This window comes from Drosophila miranda, chromosome 4 (genome assembly GCF_003369915.1).
Source record: "Drosophila miranda strain MSH22 chromosome 4, D.miranda_PacBio2.1, whole genome shotgun sequence".
In the NCBI taxonomy this organism is placed as follows: domain Eukaryota; kingdom Metazoa; phylum Arthropoda; class Insecta; order Diptera; family Drosophilidae; genus Drosophila; species Drosophila miranda.
The window spans coordinates 9003971-9026271 of NC_046677.1; the positions used below are offsets into that span (position 1 = coordinate 9003971).

A 22301-nucleotide genomic window follows, 5' to 3' on the forward strand; every position below is an offset into this window, starting at 1 on the left:
ATTTGAGGAAGGATTCCCAGTATCTCTCTGTAAGATTCAGCTCCAAAAACTCATCTGGCACATAATTATGTGGCTTCTGTGTGACTTTCGTAGGGATGGCAGCCTTGGAAAAGGCCAAAAATGAAAATGCCTTCGAATGCCAGCAGGCAAATATGATTTATCAGGGAGGCGGCCCGAAAACAGTCCGCACTCGAAACAACAAGTGAGATAAATGAGTGTGTCCATCGGATAGATGTGCCTGGGCGTGGGCCTGGATTAGACACTGCCACAGAAACTGTGGCGCCGAAGGCCGAAAGGGCTGGCCGTGTCTTTGCATAAATGCAGGAGCATTCAGCCATTGAACAATGGGTGCAATCCCTCCATCAGACTCGCCTCTGCTGGCTCTGAGAGCAGAGAAAGAGCCAAACAATTTGCAAACCAAATCAAACGCTTAATGATGGCCCGAAAGGCAACTGAGATGATTTGCGGTCCAATCGGTGAAGGCTTAAAGCGCCTTTCGTTCTAGTTAAACGAAGAAGCGTGTGCCACAACAATCCCTCTATCCGAATAGATCCCGAAATGTATATTTGACTTGAGCAATTAAAATAAATATTTTAAATTGATTTACGAGTATTTTTTCCGCCATATGCTGAAATGCTCAATATACCCAGCCGCGCTTGCATTTTTTATGAATCGCCATTTGCCAGTTTATGGATTGAATGTACATATACATACATATATATACCTGCAGATACATATATACGTATATTGATTGCTCATTTTGGCCAGAGCGGGGCGGTGGGTGGCTTTCATGAGTGTTGTTTGCGCAGTTTTTAATAAAATATTGCGGCAAAAAATCAATCAATTAAATATTTAACACCCACTCCAGCCAGCCGGGGAAACTGGAAAATGGAAAAGAAAGAAAAGCATTCCACCGACACCGACATGTGGTGTACAGTGTGTACACACAACGCACAATATCGACTTCAAAACACAATCTGATCTGCGCCTTAAATGAGTAATAAATAGTATGGCTTTTATGTTGGGGAAATTTCTTACTTAATTACTTGACTTCCTGAAGCGTGATATATATCTTCTGCTGCTAATTGCATTCCGCATTAAAAGCATTTCTTTGACTTCCAAATTAGCAGCCAAAATGTCAGTTAATTAAAATTGTAAATTTTGAACTTTTCTTTTTGTGGTCTTTGGGTTTTTTCTTTCGTTGCCGACAATTGCAATTTATATTTGGAGCAAGAAAAACCTTTTGCTGCAAATGGCAAACATGCACGCCACAAATCCCCCTTTGAGGATGTCGACGGCGGCGGCCAATCTAAAGAAACTTTAATTCTTTCCTCCCTTTTTTGATGCCATAAATAACACGAACAACCACCACCACTGCAGTGGGTGGGGCCGCCACCCAGCCCCCCCTCCCCAAGCAGTCGGCAAGCAAATTGAGTTCAACAAATTACACCTGCTAATGTTTTGCTTCTCCCAGTGGTTGCTGGTGCTGCTGGAGCTGGAACTGGAGCTGGAGCTGCTATTCCCCGACTGGGGCACGCCCAGCCAACAAGTGTTGGCTAATTACGTCAGAAAAAGCTAAGCCTGAAGTGCACTTGAGCATGCAAAAAGAAGAAGAACTGGGGCAGAAACTCGGCTTCAAATACCCTTTCATAGGTCATCCAGAAAGATCTTTGCAAGATACGAATAAGCCGCAAATGGAGAAGGATCATATATACTGGAAGGCAGAATATCCTTGCGATCGGATCATTTTTAAAGCCAGAATAAAGTATTAAAGTAGTTTGGCTACTTGAACACCTGGTTTTCTGACACAGCTAGTGCTAAAGCTACCTGCTTTTGATTGCATACCATTGGGATGCATAGAAGGGGAGTACAGAAGTTTTAATCAAAACCAGAATGCCCCCTTAAAAAACCCTAACGGAAGGTAATGGAAACTGAAGGGAATAACCTCGTCCTTCAGTGCTTCATTGCTGGGTTTTGTGCATGTGTGTGTGTGTGTGTGTGTGTGGGTTGTGCCGCCATTTGGTTTGCTTGACCGGAAACGGAAGCGCAACAGCGAGCGAGCGAGAGAGAGAAAGAGCGTTGCAAAAAACCAATTTGAAAGCCAAAATGTTTGCTTTTGGGCTTTGATTTTCTCGCTTCCTCTCTTTTCTCAACCCTTTCTCGCTCCCGCTCTCTCTCTCTCTCTCTCTCTCTCTCTCTCTCTCTCTGTTAGCCAGCACTTTCTTAATGGGTCAACTGCTGCAGTGGCGAAGAGTTTTCAATAAATTTCCTTGATTTCTTAGCCACAAAGAAGGGGAAAACAAAAACAAAAACAGGGACAACAAAAGCAGAGAAAAAGTTGCATAAATCAATTTCTTTCTAGCTTCTCGTAGTTTACCATGTTTTTAGCGCATAAAAAACGCCAGATAGAGTGGCGGAGAGTGCGGGAGAGTGGGAGAAAGTGGGAAAGAATGAACACTTTATTGCTTTGTTTTCGCATTTCTTGCGTTGCAACGACTCGCTCAACGGAAGCAACAGCAAAAGTTGAAATCGAAATGGAAATGCGAATGGAAATTGCAAGGCCATCCAGGCCAAAGTGCTAAAAAGTTTATAAAGACAGCAACACAAAAGCACACAACAAAAAATAACATAAATAATTGTGTATTTTGATTACTAACAGCGGATTCCAGGTGCAGGAAATGCATTCAAAATTGAGAGCATTGCCATTAAGGACAAGAAAGTGCCAAAAAGTGGCACGAATTGTCGTCAAAATCGATGGCCGAACAATGAACTATTTCCATGTTTGAATCATTTATTGATGCCTTTTAATTAAGAAGTATTTATCGCGGTACTCACCTCATCTTTACCCTTGACGAGACACATTTTGGTATCATCTTCCGGCGATGTCCAGACCAGGCGCTGCTGCTCAGCGAGATCGTGTATGCTTAAATTAAAGACCGTATTTCTGCAAAAGACAAAACAAAACAAAAGGATATCAGTACAGTACGTGAGTATATCAGCCACAAGAATTTTGTCCCTTCCCGCCCCCCACACACGCAAAGAAGTTTACATTTTCCCCACTAATAGAATTTCTGATTTCCTTTCGGTTTTCATTTGGCAAAAAAGTTCGGCCCGTCCCGACGGTTCCGACGACGCCTTGTGCTGGGTGTTGGGTTTTGTGGGAAATTAATTAAAATATTAATTAAAATTCATTTGACCTTTTTTTTGGAGTCGGTAGTGCGACGAGGAATGGCAGTCAGCACAAAGCACAGGCACAGGCAGCGGCAGAGCATGGCTTGTGCTATGTTTTACTTTCCTTTTAGCCTTCTGTCAGCTTCAATGCGATATTTATGCAAAAATTCCCCAAAAAATTCTCGTTAATAAAATTTTGCACACTCACATGGAACCACATCGAAGCCCCAGACCGCTCTCCCCTCCACCCCCATTCACCACTGGCATCTGAGGTGCACGGAAAATTTCATAAAATCAACTCATTGATTATTGAAACCACAGCTACGTGTGGCTCCCACTTTGTGTGCGTGTGTGTGTGTGGTCGTGGGGGGTGCACTTTGGTCGAGTATTTTATGACTGACGTGTCATGGAATCAGCAAGGACCACCCCCCACAGCATAAACGACAGCCCCTTATCGAAACTTTCCAAATTTCGGGGGGGGGGTTTTTTTTTTGTTTGTTAAATGTATACAAAAAGAGCGGAAAATTTTAAATAAATATACATATATATATTTGCATATGCATATTTTGTGTGTACAGAATGGCAAATTGTTGTAGTAGGGCCCTCCCTATAGCTATGGAGCTCTTTGTGGCGAATGCGAGTGCCAATGGTAGTATCTCTTCAGTCATTGATTGTTTGCTCACACTTCGATTACTCCCCAAGATAAACTGCAAATAATACGAGTAGTTTCTAAAAATATCATTTGTTTTTTGGGTGCGGAGATCGGCCCCACTGGAGCGGATAGATTTCAGAAGAATTACGCCTAGAAACTGCAGGAAAAATAGTCTCAAAAGCTATTCCTTCGACTCTGTAGCAGAATTATCCAACTTTGGTCTGCAGAATGGAGCACAAAATCGCCCAAATTTGCACTTTTTGGTATGTGGCTGCTCAGAGCCCAGAGAATAGCAGCAGAAAAGTTGCAGAATGTCATTTCGTGTTTGCCATGGGCCAAAGTTGGTAGCCATTCGCCATTCGTTCGCCATTTGCCAGTATGTTAGCCCTCTCTCTCCTGTACTCCTGCTGAACAGGATGTGGCCATTGTTTGGCAATTATGCAGCGCGTTTTAATTATGACAACGGCAAAATGCAACTTCAAACGAACGTGCAACATCAGCAGCAGCAGCAGCAGCTGCATTCCTCTCTGCCTCTCTCCCTCCCCTACTGTCGTATGTAGTACATATAACAAAATGCGCTGAACGAAATTAGCATATAAAGGGGACAAGGCCTGGTCCTGGGTCCTGTCCAAACAAGCAGGTGCCAACAGAGCCAAGGAAAACGCAGTTGACTGGCGGAAAATGGAAAGTGGAAAGTAGCTAGCATTGATCTTTAGATACGCTACAGTTACACAAAAAGATACACGATCATAGACTGCTTTTGGAAGCTTCTGAGGCTGCTATTCTACTCCTCTATTTGCTCCTATTTCTAGGATCTACAAAGTTTATTCCATGTACGTACACAAATGTCGGGGCCGAAGAGTATAGAAATTGTTAACGTCGATGTTGCGCTCCTGTGATGTCGCTTGTTGGCTTCTAATGCACACAAACACATAAACACTTTAACGCAATGCTTAACACACATAGGCGCACAGGCACACACACACACACAGACTATTGCAATGTGCAACAACCAATGCAACGTTTTGTGAAAATGTCGCGGAAAATGGCAAAGCGGCAAGTGGTGGAAGGGAGGGAGCCTGGGGGGATGCTACAAGCTCTGGAGCCTGCAATGGGCCATGGGGTTGGGCTTAGGGCAGGGGATGTTCGAGCATTTTAAAGAACGCATTTGGCGTGAAAACCGAGCTCATAAATATTTTCCACACGGCATAGTGTTTCTGTCTGTGTGTGTTGCAGTAGTTTTCCCCGCAGCAGCGAACGCAACGATTACGCAAGGATTTTCAGTGCTTTTCTCGTGTTTTGTACGATGCTGCCGCCATTGCACATTTACCAGCTATCCATAGCGCCGAGTAGTTATCCCGTTGTCGGTGCTGCTTTGCTGCTTTGCTGCCTTGCTGCTTTTGCCAGTTTATTATTATTCAGCTTAAATGCAGTTGGCAAATAGTGTAAAAGCGAATGCCTGTGTGTGTGCGAGAGGGGCTTCCGCTATGAAAACGTTTACGTTTATGTTTAGGGCGGGCTGAAACGTCGGGCGATAATGAGGCACACAGTACAGCACAGCACAGCACAGCACAGAAAACAGGATGATGTTACAGAGCGAATGTTGCACATAATTTCACAGAAATAGATACTATATAGGAGTTTATGCGAACCCAAAAGGGAACTGCTATCAGAAACAGCTTAAAGCATATTACGAGTATTTGTTAAATTGGGAGCGCCCCCAGGAAGGATTTCGAAACATTTTAAACAGAATATTCTGAAAAAATCAATATTTAATTGAGTTTTGATATTTCAAAGTATTTTTAATTATCAAATTATCAGAAACAGAATTTTTCTGAATTCAAAAGCAGGGATTTTGAAACATTTTAAGCAGAAAACTCTGTAAAAATCATTATAAATTGCATTTTCTATTATGAAAATAAATGCCTCTCTATTCCCCTCAAGAGGAGAACTAGAAATTTCGTTTTATATATTATTTAATTGGATTTTTAAAATATTTTTCGATTTTCAATTAACAAAATGAATGCAGATTTTCCGCATTCCATAGATCAAATCCATTTTAAAATTCCTCCTAAGAGCTTAGAGCAAATATGCGATTATTTGCGAAATATTCCGTTCAAAATAAATGAAACATAAAATTGGGGCTAATAGCAGGATACACCTCTACAGGATGCAGGATGCAGGATGCAATTGCACAAAGTTTGCACAATCTACACATACATGCGGGAATGAATAAAATACATATATGTATGTTAACGATAACTAGGCAAATCAGGCAAAAACGGGCATCATTCGGGCAGGCTGGGGGGCGAATAGAAAGGCATTTGATGTCTGGCCATGGTTTGAAATATTTGCGGTTTGCGGCAGTGCCATGGAACCTCAAAATGATTCGTGGTTTTGGCGCCAGCCTCAAAATGAGCCAGCCAAATGCAAAATGCGCAACGCTTTCAAGTGGCACAGCCTGGTATTTATGATAATTCTCGAATTTAAATATATAGAAATGAAGCAGCTTTAAAGCTGCCTTCGAAACAATTTCTTTGTATCTTAAATGAAATGATGAAAGAGAGTGGATTATAAGTATGTCTTAAGCGATAAATACCGCTGCCCTTTAGTGAAAATAATCCTTCATAATCCCTTTACATGCAGGATTCGACCCGTAGGCGCCTGGCACTCTTTCGAGTATTTGACAAACAAATTTAAATTCGTTCAAAACCGTCTCCTTTCTGTGGGCAATGTCTTTAATCGGCCAACGATGAGCAAACAAATCAGCCGCGTTGCCAGCCATCAGGACAACAAATGGCATTGGCGAAACCCGCAGGCCAAGGACCAGGATCCGACCCTTTTCAAATATCAACCGAGAGGCAGCGGCAACGGCAACGGCAACGGCAAAACAAAAGCCACATCCACATAAATAACAGTATTGTGGTCGACAAGCTCTCAGAAATGGAGAAAACGAAGAGGGTGTACAAAGGAGAGCAGAGAAAAAAGAGGAGCAAGAGATAGGACTGGAAACTGGGTAAGGCGAAAGAGAGAGTGCAAGAGTGGAGAAAGTGTGTGAGAGGCTCTGTCATAAAATAGATTGAAAGCCACCTTTAACGAGGCAAGACGATGGGACCATGGGGCATGGGGCATGGGGCAGGGTATAAAATTCATGTCACCATCGCTACCGCCGCCATTTTTGTGGTTTGACCCACAATACACAATACAATGCAGAAGTCCTTTGGCTTGCGTCTAGACCCGACCCCAACGAAGATCGAGAAAAGCCAAACAAGATTTCAAATTACTCATACGCAACGTTGGTCGCAGGCATTGGGAATCAGACTAGAAGCCGCAGACAAACCCCAAGCAAGGGATATTCTTTCAATCCATAACGCTTTTATCGTGTTATAGGCACGATTAAAACCTCTGCCCCCCAACCGTTTGGCTCAGGTTCTGCCACCTTAATGATTGATTAAATTTTATGAGCCGGATTTCTTGGGATTTTTTATCATTGGCTTTGCTCATTAATTTCTGAAATTTATACGAGCATCGCCACTCCCTGATTATTGAGCACACTCGCTTGGGTTTTATTCAATGCGAAAAATGTCGGCTATAGAATTGCGAGAATTTATTTTGCGGAAATTTCTTTGAATATAGAATGCAATTCTTGCAAATGCAAATGCGATTCCAATAAAGACGAATGCAGATGTGCATAAATTTAGCACTTTGAATATAAGTTTTTGTGGCAATAAAACTTCAGGCAAAGCAGCGAAGATTATATACCCTACCATCTAGAATTCAAACAGCCTCTAAAAAGGGTACCCAAATTGCCCAAGGCATTCATCGACGATTGGTACCTCAATCTTTTAAGAAGAAAAGGCTACGGCCATGGCTATGGCTATGGCTATCTATAAAACACATTTGCTTCTCCATGAATTTCCTTTGCATTGTCAATTGAGATGGCAAATTGTAGGGGGGACCTCTACAAAACGGTAGGAAGTGACCTGGGGTTGTGGTGACCCCGATCCGGCCTTCTTCTAGGGGATGAAGTCCTGCTAGTGCCAGTGCCAGTGCCAGTCAACTTTCAATGTCACACGTCGTCAGCGACCAAAGAAAATACCCCCAGAGGCAATCAGAGAAAAGAACACTCCCCACCAGAGAAATGCACTGATGCGTTGCTGCCGATGCCTGATGCCAATGCCTGATGCCAATGCAGATGCAGATGCGGCAAAAGGATGGATTGAAACGGAGGCTGACAGGACGGTAAATGGCTTTTCTGAAAAGCTAAGCAAATCAGGCAAACTTCTCATGTTCCACCCCCTATCCACCACCCAAAGCGTTCCATGCGGGGAAATTTATGTTTGTCGCCGCCATTTGCATCTCTCTGTATCTCAGATCGTTCGTGTGTGCGTGTATGTGTATCTGTGAAATGGCTGCCATTGCAGGAAAAAAATTATTGAAGCGATGCACCCTCCACATCCATCACCATTCCGGACTTAGCTTTTGTCATTTTTCATTGACTTTTTGACTCTGGAAGGGTTACGGCTTCAGCATCAACTCCATTCCACCATCCACCACTCACCACTCCCCACCATCATTCGATGATGCTGACTAAGCCAATTCAGGATTCTGGATTGAGGATTCCGGGATGTCATGTATGTGTGTGTGTGTGTGTGCCCGTCCCTATCCCTAGATGGGACTGCGACTGGGACAGTTGATGGTTTAAATTTCCATGCTATTGACCAAGGTTTTTCTTTTGTGCAACAAACCAACTACACACACACACACACACACACACGCACAGAGTGGATCCCCCTCACCCTCTGTCACTCACTCCATGCAGGAAAAGGGGGCAGGAAAATGTCGAAACTGTCAAATGCCAAAAACCCAAATGTGAATTGCCTTGTGACTGAGCTCCAAACATCAACTGAGCGCCACAACTTCAGTTTGCAGTTGCAGTTGCAGCACACCGCGCATACACACGCACACACACACACACTCACACATGGAGAGAGCTGTTAACCAGGTGGTGGCATTTGACCTGTGCCCCCTGGCCACTCGATGTCTGCAATAGAGCGATGGATGGGTTCGGTACCGGCCACAGGCAAACATGACAAAGCAAATTGCATTTCATCATTCAATGCTTGTGGTCTCATAAGCATGATTAAGCCCCCAACCCCTCGCTAACCCCGACGACCCCGGCCACCTTCCACAGACCACATAAAATATTAACTGCTCCTTGGGTCAATTTTAATTTGGTCGACTATTCGAATGGAATTGACTCTCTGCCATGACATTTTCCATTTGCCAAATGAGTCCCAGGCATTTTGTGATTGAAATCGATGCAAATGCAATATCCTTTCGTGCGAGGACGAGCCAGAGAATGAAGTATATTATGCAGGGGAGTCCATTGTTATTTGGTGTCTGAAATGCTTCAATTTACTCGATTATTGTTGGTTATTCGTCGCCATTGATTCGTCGATTTATTTGAATAATGGCAAATGCCACGTCTTTGGTACATTAAATTCTGCTCCGCAAACCTATTTCCACACAAAAAATGGGCTCTAACGATTAGAAGCACTCAACCTATTGTGCATTCGATTTCTTGCTGGGCAATATCTTTCACCAAGCCAAGGCGTAGACAATGGCCATCGGACAACAATGAACGGCGGATAGAGGCTCGAGTCAACGACTCAACGACCTGCTGAATGCATGCACTAGGACTAGGACATGGCTGAACAGTTCAATTGGGAATCCTTCAGTGTGCTAATTGTATGGGACGATAGCCGTTGATTACAATCCGAACCGTTCAGTGGCGGGGATGACTTGCAGCCGAGGATTGATGGAATTTTCGAGCACAAAAAAGCCATCAGTGGAGAGTGGCGCTTAAAACACCGCCGAAATTAGCGGACTTTTGTTGCACAGACACGCAGCCACATGCCACATACATGCCCGCCTGTAGAGACGGGAACGAGCGCAAACGGAAATGAATTTGCGGTGCAAAAATGATTGTTGCGCGGTTGCACACAAAGGCGGCAGGCAGCCCACAAACAGATCCTCCTGCCTGACGCAGAGGAGAAGAACAAGAACGAAATGAAATAAAAGATGGACACCCCACCATGAACGTGTTTGTGTTTGAGTGTAAAAGAATCCTCAGTGGCGCCTGTCGACAAAAAATAAAATTGCATACAAAAATTGAAATTGCCAAATGCAAGCCAGTGACAGTGGAACAGAACAGAGATTTTGGGGGAGAAAAATGTTGTACTGACCTAAAAAAATATTTTAATTTTAATAAAAATACTAGCTGTCCCGGCAAATCATTTGCCGCAGTATTATTAGGGAGAGAGGACACGCAGCAAATACCATCTTACTCATGTTTGAATTTTAGCGCATGACAATTGGGAAATTCTTTGCCCATGACACCGATCAGCACTTTCGAATGAGCGGAACATTCATTAATTGGCTCGTACTCGAATGCGTGATAAAGAAACAATGTAAAGCAGATCTAAATGCTCGATTTACTTAATGCGTTGTCAGCCATTTTCTCATTACTTGGCTAATTAATAGTAAGATAAAATAAAATAATTATATAAATTATATAATTTGTAAGTTTTCCACGTAGAAACCTTTTGAAGAAAATTCGTCTGCTAAATCATGGGAAGGAACATTTCTACTACAGATTTCTAAAGTAAAGACTAAAATAAATATATATTTATTAATTCTACAACTAAATAATTTTATTTTCCAGTTAAAATTACTGAACATCAATCTTTGGATCCTTAAATTACTGCAGCATTTTTACATGATCTTCAATCAAATGTCCACCCCTTTTTGGCCGTGCCTGGCCCACCGTGAACTCGGAGCCATACGCATTCACTTGCGTTGAAAAAGACGCTAAAAGCCAAAAGATAGGCTGACGTATAGAGCACACCCGAATGCAGAATGCGACAGGGAAGAGCGTCAGAAAGAGACAGGGACAACGGCGGCGAGCGAGAAGGAGATGCCGAATGAATCAAGTACTCGTACCGTTGGGCAACAGAATGGTTTTTTTTTTTTTTTCTTTTTTTCTTTGTTCGTTTAGCAATTTTATTTCCGCCTTTGTCGCGATTCATTCGATTGCCTGCCAACCTGAGAAATGGAGGAAGGGAATGGGGAATGGAGAATCGGGAAATGGAATGGCATGGAATGCGCGGGGCAACGACAGCGACAACAGCAAGAAGGAAACGGAGGAACGTACATGGAATATGGAGCGGAGTGAACCGAAAGAACGGTTGCCACATATTTTCCATCTTAATGTGTTAACCCAATTTTCATGTTGAGCGCTTAGGCAGCCGGCCAGGAAGGGGAAGTCAGTCTGCAGATCCGACTAGAAAGAGCCCGAAATTGGAGCGAACATTTACCGTTGAGTTACGGGCCACCGATTTGCCTAGGCATTGCTTTAGAGAGGAGCGGGAAGAGTAGAGGCAGCCCTATTTAAGACAGCAATTTCCCGATAATTTGCATAAGTGTCACCAGAGATACAAGGCAACAACAACAACAACAACAACAATTACAATAATGAGTCGAAAGTTTAAGGCAGGAATTCGCATCGAAGCGGATAAGTGGGGCAAATGCTTACTGGGAATCTTAGAAACTTTTGAAATTAAGAATTTACGACTATATTCCCACTTGTACGAATATCTGGAATTTGTAATCAAAGAAAAGAGATGATATCTTCTTCCTAAATTACAAAGAAAAACATCTGCTTGAAGTCGCCAAAATCCTGCACCTATAAAGTCCAAAAATTTGGAGTTTAAATAATAATCGTTGCAATCAAATCAATCTTAGGCATTCTACAAATTAATCTCTAAAGCTAAAACCACGCATAAAACCGCCTATTTTCTATTTTTTTCTACTTCTACATTGTTCATGACGTTTCACATGCAAAACGCGTGTCACATTCGCATTTCCGCCTGTCATCCTAGTTTAGTTGGGCTCCACAGGCCCGTTCCAGGATTTCCACTCCCTCTCTTCCCGTATTCCGCACAACACGAAACCCTATCCACACACACATACACGCCCAGATACAGATACACATTCGTGCACACGTGGCGCTTTTTGGCTTTCACCAACAGTCGCCCCATCGCTTCTCGGTGCTCGGTTCTCTTTCGGTTACTTTGACTCTTTTTGGGGTCTGATAAGTGGATATATGTGAGTGTATGTGTGTGTGTGTGCGTTTCTTTTTTCGAAATGCGTGTGTGTGTGTGGAACTTGTTAAAAATCCATTAATCACGTAAGTGGCAACTCTGGCAACGACATCGCTGGCATACAAATTCGTTCATGCGTGCAGAAAAAAATAAGCTGAGAAGCTTCACCCCGCACCCGCACCCGCATCCACCCACACACCACCCACCACACACTGACACACACACAAAAGCAATTCGTTTCGAATGTCTGTGTGTGCACGTGTGTGTGGGACCTCACTTAATTTTCCTGCTTTGGTTATGCCTTCGCATTTTGCTGCCTCATTATCTTTCTATTGTAAATTGTTCCACCGACGAAAAACGAAGACGAAGATGGAGCCCCGAAGGTCGCTAAAGTTCTCATAACTAAATCGTGTTCCAAGATTGAATTTAAATTGGCATTTCATTCGCACAACATCCAATATTTGGAAGAGCTTTCAAAGAGCTCTTTGCTGTTCATGCTTAATGCTTAATTATTATAGTAGGCACTCGAGTTATTTTGGGACAAATAAAGCATATCATTTCTGGGAAATCATTGCTTTATTTGCAGCATAGAAGATAGAAACGCTATACATACACACATATATGTATGTCAGAGCCCAGCGAAAAATTGTAGAACTTGCTGAATCTCTCTACCAGCAAATCAAATAGAAAGTGAGCGAGAAAAAAAAACCGAAATTTTCGACTCTGACACAGTAAAAATGGGGATGCTGAGAGATGGTGATTCTAACAGACCGAACGAAGCAAATACTGAACCCCACCGAATCGATTCGATTGCCTGTTCATTCCATTGAAACCATCAAGTTTTATGGATTCATTGAAAGATTCCTCAATCTTCAAGACTAGCCTGCGATTCCTTCCTTAAATTTTCATATATGTATGTATTTCTTGAATTTTTGTGTGATGTCCAACCCGCGCTAATATTAAATAACCAAAACAAAAACTATTTACCAAAGTTTTAGTTTAGTTCTGCTCTCGTTCTCATCTCCGCCCTTCAGTTTAGAGTCTCGAAAGAAGACTGTCAAGTGAGAAAACGGGTAGACAATGGGCCAAAAGGGTTAGGGTGTATGCATGCGCGTATGTGTTGATGTCTTGTCTTACAAGCTGCACGCATTCCTTTGCCACACAAATTCCTACGCTCCTAGGATCCTAGATAGCATAGAGACACAGGGCAGGCAAGTTTATTATGTCTGGCTGGGCACACAAAAAGTATGCAACATTTTAATATGTGTGTCACCAGCTGCATCTGTGTGTCTTTCTGTGTGTTTGTGTCTGTCTGTGCGGAATATAATAAACCCAGCAAACCCTAAATTTGCAGTAAGCATCTTTTGCGGTCTCTGGCAGCGACAAAATTTACACAACCCCACAGATACACACACACACACAGACTGGCAACCCTGGCCAACCCCCCCGGACAACCTTGGGAACCCTTTAAGTCTTTGGAACTACTAGAAACTTTAGCACATTTCCTCATATCTTAGGGGCACCTGCTGCAAAAGTTTTTCGTTTCCTTTTACCCTTTCCTTGCCTTTTCTTTCCTGTTGTCGGTGTTGCAAAATCAAAGTTGCCACGGGAACCCATCCGACCATCCCACCATCCCACATCTTCTATCTCATATTTGGCCCCGAGAAAGTTGGTCCTGTTTGTACGAGTATATCCTGGTAGATGGAAACATACTCCTACTGCCACTCGTACTGCTACTCCCACTCGTATCTTCTACTTAAATCAAATACAATGTGTGCGGAAAGTAAATTGAAGTTTGCTTTATTTGAATTTTTCACTTGCATATCCTCCTTCCAATCTCTGCTTCCTCTTTTCTCTCAGGAGTTTTCATTTAAACGTGTTAAACAAATGCTTCAGAGCAGACTTACATCGAATATACGAGGGTTGTCCCACCAAGTACCTGACATTATGGAGGAGTTTGGTGAAGAGACATGATGGGGACTAAACTTGCACCATGAACTGTTGCATGTTATCCATGAGATGTCAGCAGGTGACTTAGCCCCATAAAAGGGGACGTCTATAAAATTCCATAGCTAGTATTCCTCACTGACATCTCTGGTATCGATAAGAAAGATAGAGTATCGGTTGGGGGTACTTTGGAATAGGATGGGTAGTCGGGGTTTGCCCTACGGTACCCTCCTTCTCCACTGGGTTTATCTTTTATCCATTTCTTGTATACAGTTTATAGAAAAAACTCACCTTGCACCGATGAGCAGACTGTTGCCATCCTTGGTGACGAGCTTAAAGTGATCCACGACACTTTCGTTTCCCAGAAACTTCAGTATATCTTCGGGACCTGCAAGTAAAATCAGGAGAAAAAGTTATACACAAAATTTGCATCAGACAACAGGGCCAACGGGGAGGAATCCGAATGAGTTAGGTCGTGCGGTGGGGAGGTGGTTGGTGGGTGGTGGAAGATGGGAGACAGATGAGATGGTTTTGGTTCAGCATGCAAATGCCTAATTAGGCAATTAGCCGGCGTTAAAGGCGACAAAAAGCAGTTGAGAAGAAAGGAAAAAGCAAAAGGGGCGGGGTGGAGGGATAAACAGAAACAGGGAGCAGGAGCAAAGGACGAAAGTAGGAGTAGGAAAATGCTGCAAAATGGCGCCGCACAGGAAAACAATGCAGCTGCTGGGGCGGCACAAGGCAAAGAGCAGAAGTTGGGAATGGAAATGGTGACTGGAGAGTGGAGATCCTTCTAGCTTGATATGCAAAAAGCTCCATAGACTAGGGCTGGGGGCAAGCGGTCAGGGGTAAGGGGTTTAGGGGTTAGGGGGGTAAGTGGGCTATGCGGGCGGGCAGCAGCAGCACAAAGAATAGCCACCCGTTTAGCAACAGCAACAGCCACTGCCCCCTGGCCCCCATCCGATGCTGTGGTCCTTCAGGGAGGACGCAGTAAAGTTTTTGTCAGCTGTTTACTTTAGTTATTCGCATTTACTTTTTGTACCCACTGTGATGATGATGATGATGATGATGACGATGGGGGCAAAAACGTTGATGGTTGTCACTTGCCACAAACTGTAGCCGGTTTATCTGTCTGTCCGAAACAGCAACAAAGAAGGAGTCACGTCCCCCCCACAAGGGATTACAATGTAAGGTGATGCTCTCTGGAAGGCAAATCATGTCATTCCCCAATGGGTGCCGATCAAAGCAATCTTTTATTCATTATAAACATTCATTAGCTGCTGGAAAATCGCCTCCAAAAACTGTCTGTATAAAGAGTGTGATCTGTGGCACTGCCTGCATTTCGTGTGTGTGTGTGTGTGTATGGAGTTTCCCTCAACTTTTTCCTCCCTTTTTCCGAGGACTTTTAACTTTTAACAGCAAATGTTCGGTCAACCTCAAAAGAGCGAAAAAGTTGGTGATTCCTCCTCGCTTTTTTTGCACTCATTCGATGCTCTTTTCCATGGAATGGGGGGCATGGGGCATGGGGGATGCTACCTGGTTATTGAAAGTACATTTGGACTCTCTTTTTCGCGGACGCCCACTTTTCATTTCAATGGGGCGGCGTGGATAAAAAATTGAAAAAGCGAAATACTAAAATTAATGGGTAGAAAAAAAAGGAGCTTTTATGCGCGGGACAGAAGCAGCCTTTTGTTTGTTTGACATTTAACGTGACACGTGGGACATGTGGGGAAAAACAGCCAGGGCTCTCTAAAGAGAGGCCGCCCCAAAAGGCGGAGAGGGGAGGGGAAAAGGGGTGCAGGAGCGCAGTGAAGTCGAGTGTGGTGCCAACTACAGCGAAAGTTGTACAGAGAAAAACTGTACAAATGAAGCGACATTTTTGCTTTTTTGTTATTTTTTGCTTTAATTAAAAGTAACAAAAGCGGAAGACGGAAGAGAAAGAATGAAAGGGGGAAAGGAAAGGAAAACAAAAGCTGGAGAAAGTCGCCAAAGGAAAACACGAGAATGGAAAAATAATTATAGCAGACAAAACATGAAGAATGTCTCAGGGCAAAAAGGGAAAGGAGAAGAGACAGATGGACACAGAAGAAGAAAAGCAACAGCCGCAGAGGAAAAGCAGAGAAGAAGGATATAAGGTACATCAAATAAAAGGTGTAACGGACAAGAGAAGAGCGAAAACAGAGGAAAACAGTGAGTAAAATATATAAGCAAAAGGTATAACAGATAGGAGAAGAGAGAAAAACAGAGGAGATAGATGGATAGATAGATAAATGTTTGGAATACTTAAAGGATACAGAAGTGGTCTTCTAGAAATTTGCAAGAACTCTACATCTTGAGGGATATGTTTAAAATATCATAATAAAAGACCATTGAAGGATATCTTTATAACAAGTCCCTTTTCCTCCCCAATTCCTTATACAATTTGTAACTATAGATCCACTCTGCCCTACCTTATTCAATATACCCTCTCCTAGCCCCCCTACTTCTGAGCTGCCTTCCATTATCATTTGCATGATAATCATTCTCATTTGTTGCTCTGCTGCCGCAGCCTTGCCCCTGCTGCCTGCCCCTTGGAGCATGCTTTATGTGGCCAGGTCCAACTTTTGTTTAATGCTACCGCGGGCCTTTTTGTCGACCTGGCCAAAAAACTTTGTAAGCCCAAAATTGTAAGCTAATATTTACTTTACCTATATCTACATACAATACAAGGTGGAACGCCCACCCACACACACACACACACACACAGGGTGAGCGCCCCAACCCTCTTCATAGATACTGGAAAAAGAGCGGAAAAATTGCCACAACCAAAAATCTAATATTTACCTTGACTTTGCACAAAAGTCAACTGCAAACTCAAAAAAGCACCAGGCACCGGGTCCATGGAGCACCATGGAGGGGTCCCAGATCCACTTCCTGGTTTCCCCATAGTCCCCATAGTCCCCATATACCCATATCTATATGTATATGTATATGTTTGAACAAAGGACAACGGCTGGACAGCTGAACAAAACGTGAAAAAATAAAATAGTAGAAGGAAATGGAAAATAAAAATGAAAAGAACCCTGACAGAACAGAGAGTCTATCACTTTAATCAACTAGACCTGGACCTGGACCTGGACCTGGGACCCACCGACTGCACCGTCGCTGACTGTTCTGCTCGAAATTATGCAAATTCAACAGAAAATAAAATAAAATTCCACCTCCTGACGTACAAAAATCTACAAAATGCGCCGAGAGCCGAGTCGGAGAGTCGTAGAGCCGTCGAGTCGTAGAGTCGAGTCCTGCCGTGTTTGACATTGACTTGCGAGACGTGACCATGCAAGAACCAACCAACTTAATGGTCAACTTCCGACCAGGAGCCAGGAAAAGGCACCAACCACCAGCACTCTCTCTCTCTCTCTGTGTGCTAAGGCATTTCCTCGACAATTTCCTACACAAATTACACAAAAGAGGAGCCAGCCAGTCGGATGGGACAAAATAAGCTGATTATTAAATATTTTCTTAATGAATTTTTCATTTTTACGAGAACTTGCAGAATTCTTGATCAACCGCCAAGCGTTAAATATCCTTCACGCCCGACGACACATGGTGTGATGACCATTCCAGGTGGAGACCCTCTGCAACGGCGGGGCGTGGCACGGGCAGACAATAATGCAACATTAAAAATGCAAGAGCCGTGCTCAAAAATGCAAGCCAAATGCTGCTTTTTAGTGCTGCCAAGAGAGATATACTAGAGAGAGTCGAGTCGAGAGTCTGTCAATAATAAAAGTTTCCGGTGCAAGAAAAAACTTACGGCAGAGGCTCCAGTCCCATCACCATCGCCAGTACATATTCTTGAGCTTTAAAATGCATCAAAAATGTATCTGCAGGAAATAAAATAATCTTTATCCAGCGCCACACAGAGAGAGAACATTTCTATTGTGTAAAATTTCACCTTGTCCAGACCAGGCCCCGGGGGTAACCAAATAAAAATCCCTGGATGCCGTCATAAAAAATAATGCGGAAACGAAAATACGGCAAGGAGCGTCTGATGAGGAGAGAAAGGCAGAGCGAGAACGAGAACGAGAACGAGAAGTAGAAGGAAAAGCGGCTTCACTTGCCGGAAAACAAAATGCAGCGATGCGTGAAAAACATTCCACGACTTTCGACACACCTCGCTCCACAGCCACCCATCGGCATCGCCATCTCCTGCCAGAAAGGCGGAAAAAAGGCAACAATAACGAGAAAAAAATCCTCGTTGAGATTTGCATTTAATTGAAATGAACGCCAACGGTCGACAGAGAAGGACATCAAATGGCCAGACCAGACCAGACAGAATCCGAATCGGAATCGGAATCCGAAACCGAATCGGACACACAAAAGGCAGCCCAGTCGCCAGGAAGAGGCACGAGGCACAGACAGGCCTGAGAGATGGATTGAGAGGCAAGAGAGCCACCCGAAAGGCAAACGGCAAAAGGCAAAAGGCAGTCCAGAGAATGAAAAAATCATTGGGAGCCCGAAATGAAATCAGAAATGAATGCCCCTCTGGACTGAAGGACACTGTTCCGCTATCATCCTTGTGCCATCCTTGGGCTTATCGGAAGGCAGTCTCCTTCCTCTCCCATCGATGGGCATGTATCATCTCTTAGCTGGAACTGCAATGTTTGTTTGACTTTCTTTGGTTTGTGTTGTTTACCTTTTTTCCCCCAGTTGCCAATTTTCCGCTGTCTAATATTTAATCCCCCGAAAGATAATCCAGTGCGGACACCAGAGGGATCTCCTTTTTGCTTATCGCGCTAGATATCGCTTACATAATCCGCTTACTTATCGATTAATTCTGGCCAAAAAACGTTGGCTTTCCCCCTACCCTACCCCACTGCTCTCTCTCCTTTTTGCATTCTATCATTGTCGACTGTCGTGTCGCCGCAAGACCAATCACAATCACAAATCATACAAATTATACTATTAAATATTCTGCCCCCCACACCCGACGATTATTATGCGACAAAAAAATCATTGAAAACCATCACCCAATCGTGGGGAATTTTCTGCGTATTTTATCCGCATGATATGGTTTTTTTGTCCCCCGCTCCCTCTTTTTTTTTGAATGCAAACAATTTTGACCAAATCAAATTTATTCACCGCCTCGTCTGATGACAGACGACACGCCGGCCACATATTTTCTCTTTTGGGTGGGAAAAATCCACCAAAACATAAAAACAAAACAGAGAACCGCAAATAAATAGCTTTGGGGAAATGGTTGTTTTTTTGCCCGTCATTAAAATTTCAAATCGTTTTCCAATTACAATCGGAAATTCATCAACAATTTATCGAATACCGGAAAAAACTGCGCAGAGATTTGCGAAAAATAGACAAAAACTAAATCTATTGTAGAGATGGGCATAGAATTTGTTGGGCGACTGCTGCACAAATTAATATAAATAAATGATAATGCAGAATGCAGCCCTGTGCGGCACAAGACACCACCTGGCGTTGATTTTCCGCGTGCAGTGCGTGCTTCGAATAAAATTAAATTAATCGAGAAATGTTCAGAGGATGTGGGTGGGGGGGGGAGGCGAAAAACCATAGCCATAAAGGCCTTTAAATTCATTTAGGCCGTAAGAGCGAACCGGGCGCCTCCGCATGTCCTGCGGATGCCACGAAATGTGACAGGATATGAACTACACGCCATTTATGCAGCAATTAACGCCAGGACCAGGCACTACAGACAGTACAGCAGACCATGTAACCTCCAGGAGCCTCCATCTGGAGTAGGGAGGCCAGCATCCAGGACCTCGTTTGTATTTTATGCTGCTTTAATTATTATTGTATTATTTTTGCATTTATTTACGCTCTTCGCGTTCGCGCTCGGCGTCCTGATATCCTTTGTGCATTCGCCCGCAATGGATGCGCGCTACGTTCACTCATTACGAGCGATGCAACAAGGACCAGGACGAGGACCACGACGTGGCAGCCCGTAGACTGGTGTCTGGTGCTGCGGCTTGGTGGTGCATCACTTGACGCCACAGTCTGGTTCCTTAATGACAACAAATTGTCGTAACCAATTGCCCAGGTGTTTCAGGGCAAGAACCCAGCGAAAGTTGAAGAATTCCGCCACAGCCAACAGGACTTGTGCCTCAGGATGCGTAGCCGTAGTGAACCGAGGCGGGGCCACCACCTCGCTGCCTTTACGAGAATGGCATATCAAGTTTAATGTGGATCAAGTTGATGGGGAAAGTTCATCGAGGGAAATATGTTAAATTAAATGCTATACGGAACGATGTTAAGAACGCGTTGGATGCTGATGCTGATGAACTTCTACTTTGTTTCCGGGCACGGCACTTTTTCCCGCACAATAAAGTCTTGGATATCAATTCGTTATGACTTTTCCTAAAAGTAAACTGAACAACCCTTTCCATATCTTCTTCACGGGAAACTCATCAGCTTTCCTTATGAGACTTTCACTCTTTTGGGCGGCACTTGAAATTTGGGAAATTAAAAATTCATAATTCTCGTACTCCTGGTGCCTGCCTCTCCATGGCAGGAACGTGATATGTTATACAAACAGAATCTGAATGATGCCACTCTGTGCTACAGCTAGCTGCTGTGCATGTGTTTACTCGCATAATCCTTGGAGCTCCTGGGGGGCGACATGGCTCAGATAAGATGTGCTTTACATGTGCCTAAACAAACACGAGGCCAAGAGACGGAGGCAGAGGCAGGAGGCAAGAGGCACAGGCCGAGGCCGAGGCTCAGGCAAGGTACGGCATGGGGGTCTGCTGTCAGGTGCAGGCAACACCCACATCCATTTAGGACCGGGGCGCACGCATGAATGAATCGCAAACAGGCCAAAAGCATGAAGGAGGTCCCGGGACTCAGGTGTATGCACTAAGCACACGCGTCACTTATTACAGTGACAATGATATGCTGCGACCCGCCACAAATATGAGCACGAGAGGCTCTCCTTTGCCTTCCACAAGGATGGATTTCGGCGACGGGGCTGCGTGTAATTGATCAACGCTGACTGGGGCACGCACCCAATCAAACAATGACTGGCAGTCGCCCTATAAATTGGCATCCAATTTGGATGCAGATGCTCTAAGATATTCCTGGCACGAAAGACTCTGACGAGCATGTGATGCACTTACAGCTGGCAGAACATTTCTCTGGAAAGTTCTGGGGTATTTAGAAATTCTTTCTCTGAATTTCTTGCAGTGCCAGAGAGAAAGCGGGAAAGAGTCGTAAGCACGTGCTAAAGTTTATGCTCCCAGATCCCCCCCACCTAGCGCCCGAACCACGCCCCTTTTGCATCGCCAACTGATGCTCCGACTGATGATGATGACGCCGAAAGAGTATGGCACTTTGTTCGTGTTTAATGATGCCGTTTGGCTGTCAACCAGACATCTCTCTGGCTCATCTTAACGTGGCTGAGCCCTCAACTGGCTGTCCTCTTCCACTCCTGGCCTCGTCATGTAGGTTATGTCGCTGCACGCTCGCTGGCTTTTCATCAACTCGTCCTGAGCCGGCCCGGGCCTTGCCGGGCTGGGCCCAATGATTGCCTGCATGCCAGTCAGAGCATCATGTCCGCTCCTCTGAACGCTTGCTCCAATGACCCATAAAACGGACGCTGGCCCTGTAGTGTAAAGAGGAGCATCGCATCAGGAGCAGAATCAGCTTTGCCAGGCTTTTGTGGTTCACATGGCACGCGCGCATATACTCGGTCCTCGTGCTTGTCCTCTCATCCTCATCCTCCGTCCTCATCCACATGTGCACGAGAAGCGGGTCATGTCAAATCGAGCGCTTGCAGGTACTACGTTACAGGAGGACTACTCCTGGCCACAAATACAAACAGAGACAGGAACACACACAGAAAGAGAGAGAGAGAGAGAGAGACGGGTAGGGCTTAACTTAGTAACTGTCAGCCCTGCATCCAAACCCTCTGCCAATTTCCATCGATGCATCTGCATCCCCAACGAATTGGGGCCAACGATTACACTCATTGGGATGGAACTCTCATGGATGGTGTCCATGGGATTATAAATGTCCGCCTAGTCAAGGGGATAGCCTTTTCAAAGTTGGTTTTCATTGAAGCAGGCTTCTAGTTTTCACAATATGGCAATAACAGCCCACAAAAAAAATCTCAGTTTTCATTGGAAATGCAATTCATAAAAGTTGTGCAAGAGGATTCCCTAAATTTCATAAATAAAGCCTTTTCTCTACCAAAAATTTAAGGCAAAAATCTTTCAGAGAATCAAATATTGAAGAGATATTTTCCTTTGCCTAAATTTTTGTTTTTTTTATTCCAGTTGATTGTAAAAACGCCTAGAGATTAGTTTTTCAATTGTCTTTTTGGCGTTGCCACCTGGTTTCTGTACGGAGTTAAGTTGGTT

General features: G+C 44.0%; 1 protein-coding gene across 7 annotated transcripts in view; it reads right to left on the reverse strand.

Moving 5' to 3' along the window:
- LOC108162447 (semaphorin-1A) overlaps positions 1 to 22301 on the reverse strand; it is a 143985-nt gene that overhangs the window by 31374 nt on the left and 90310 nt on the right. For all 7 annotated transcript variants that reach the window (XR_001775571.2, XR_004473093.1, XM_017297189.2 and 4 more), the window contains exons 3-4: positions 14227 to 14323; positions 2836 to 2944 (exon numbers count right to left, since the gene is read on the reverse strand). Coding sequence is in view for 5 of the 7 variants with exons in the window: in XM_017297189.2 (XP_017152678.2) it covers positions 2836 to 2944; positions 14227 to 14323 (206 nt within the window). In the remaining 2 variants the exon portion in view is untranslated. The remainder of the gene's footprint in view (positions 1 to 2835; positions 2945 to 14226; positions 14324 to 22301) is intronic.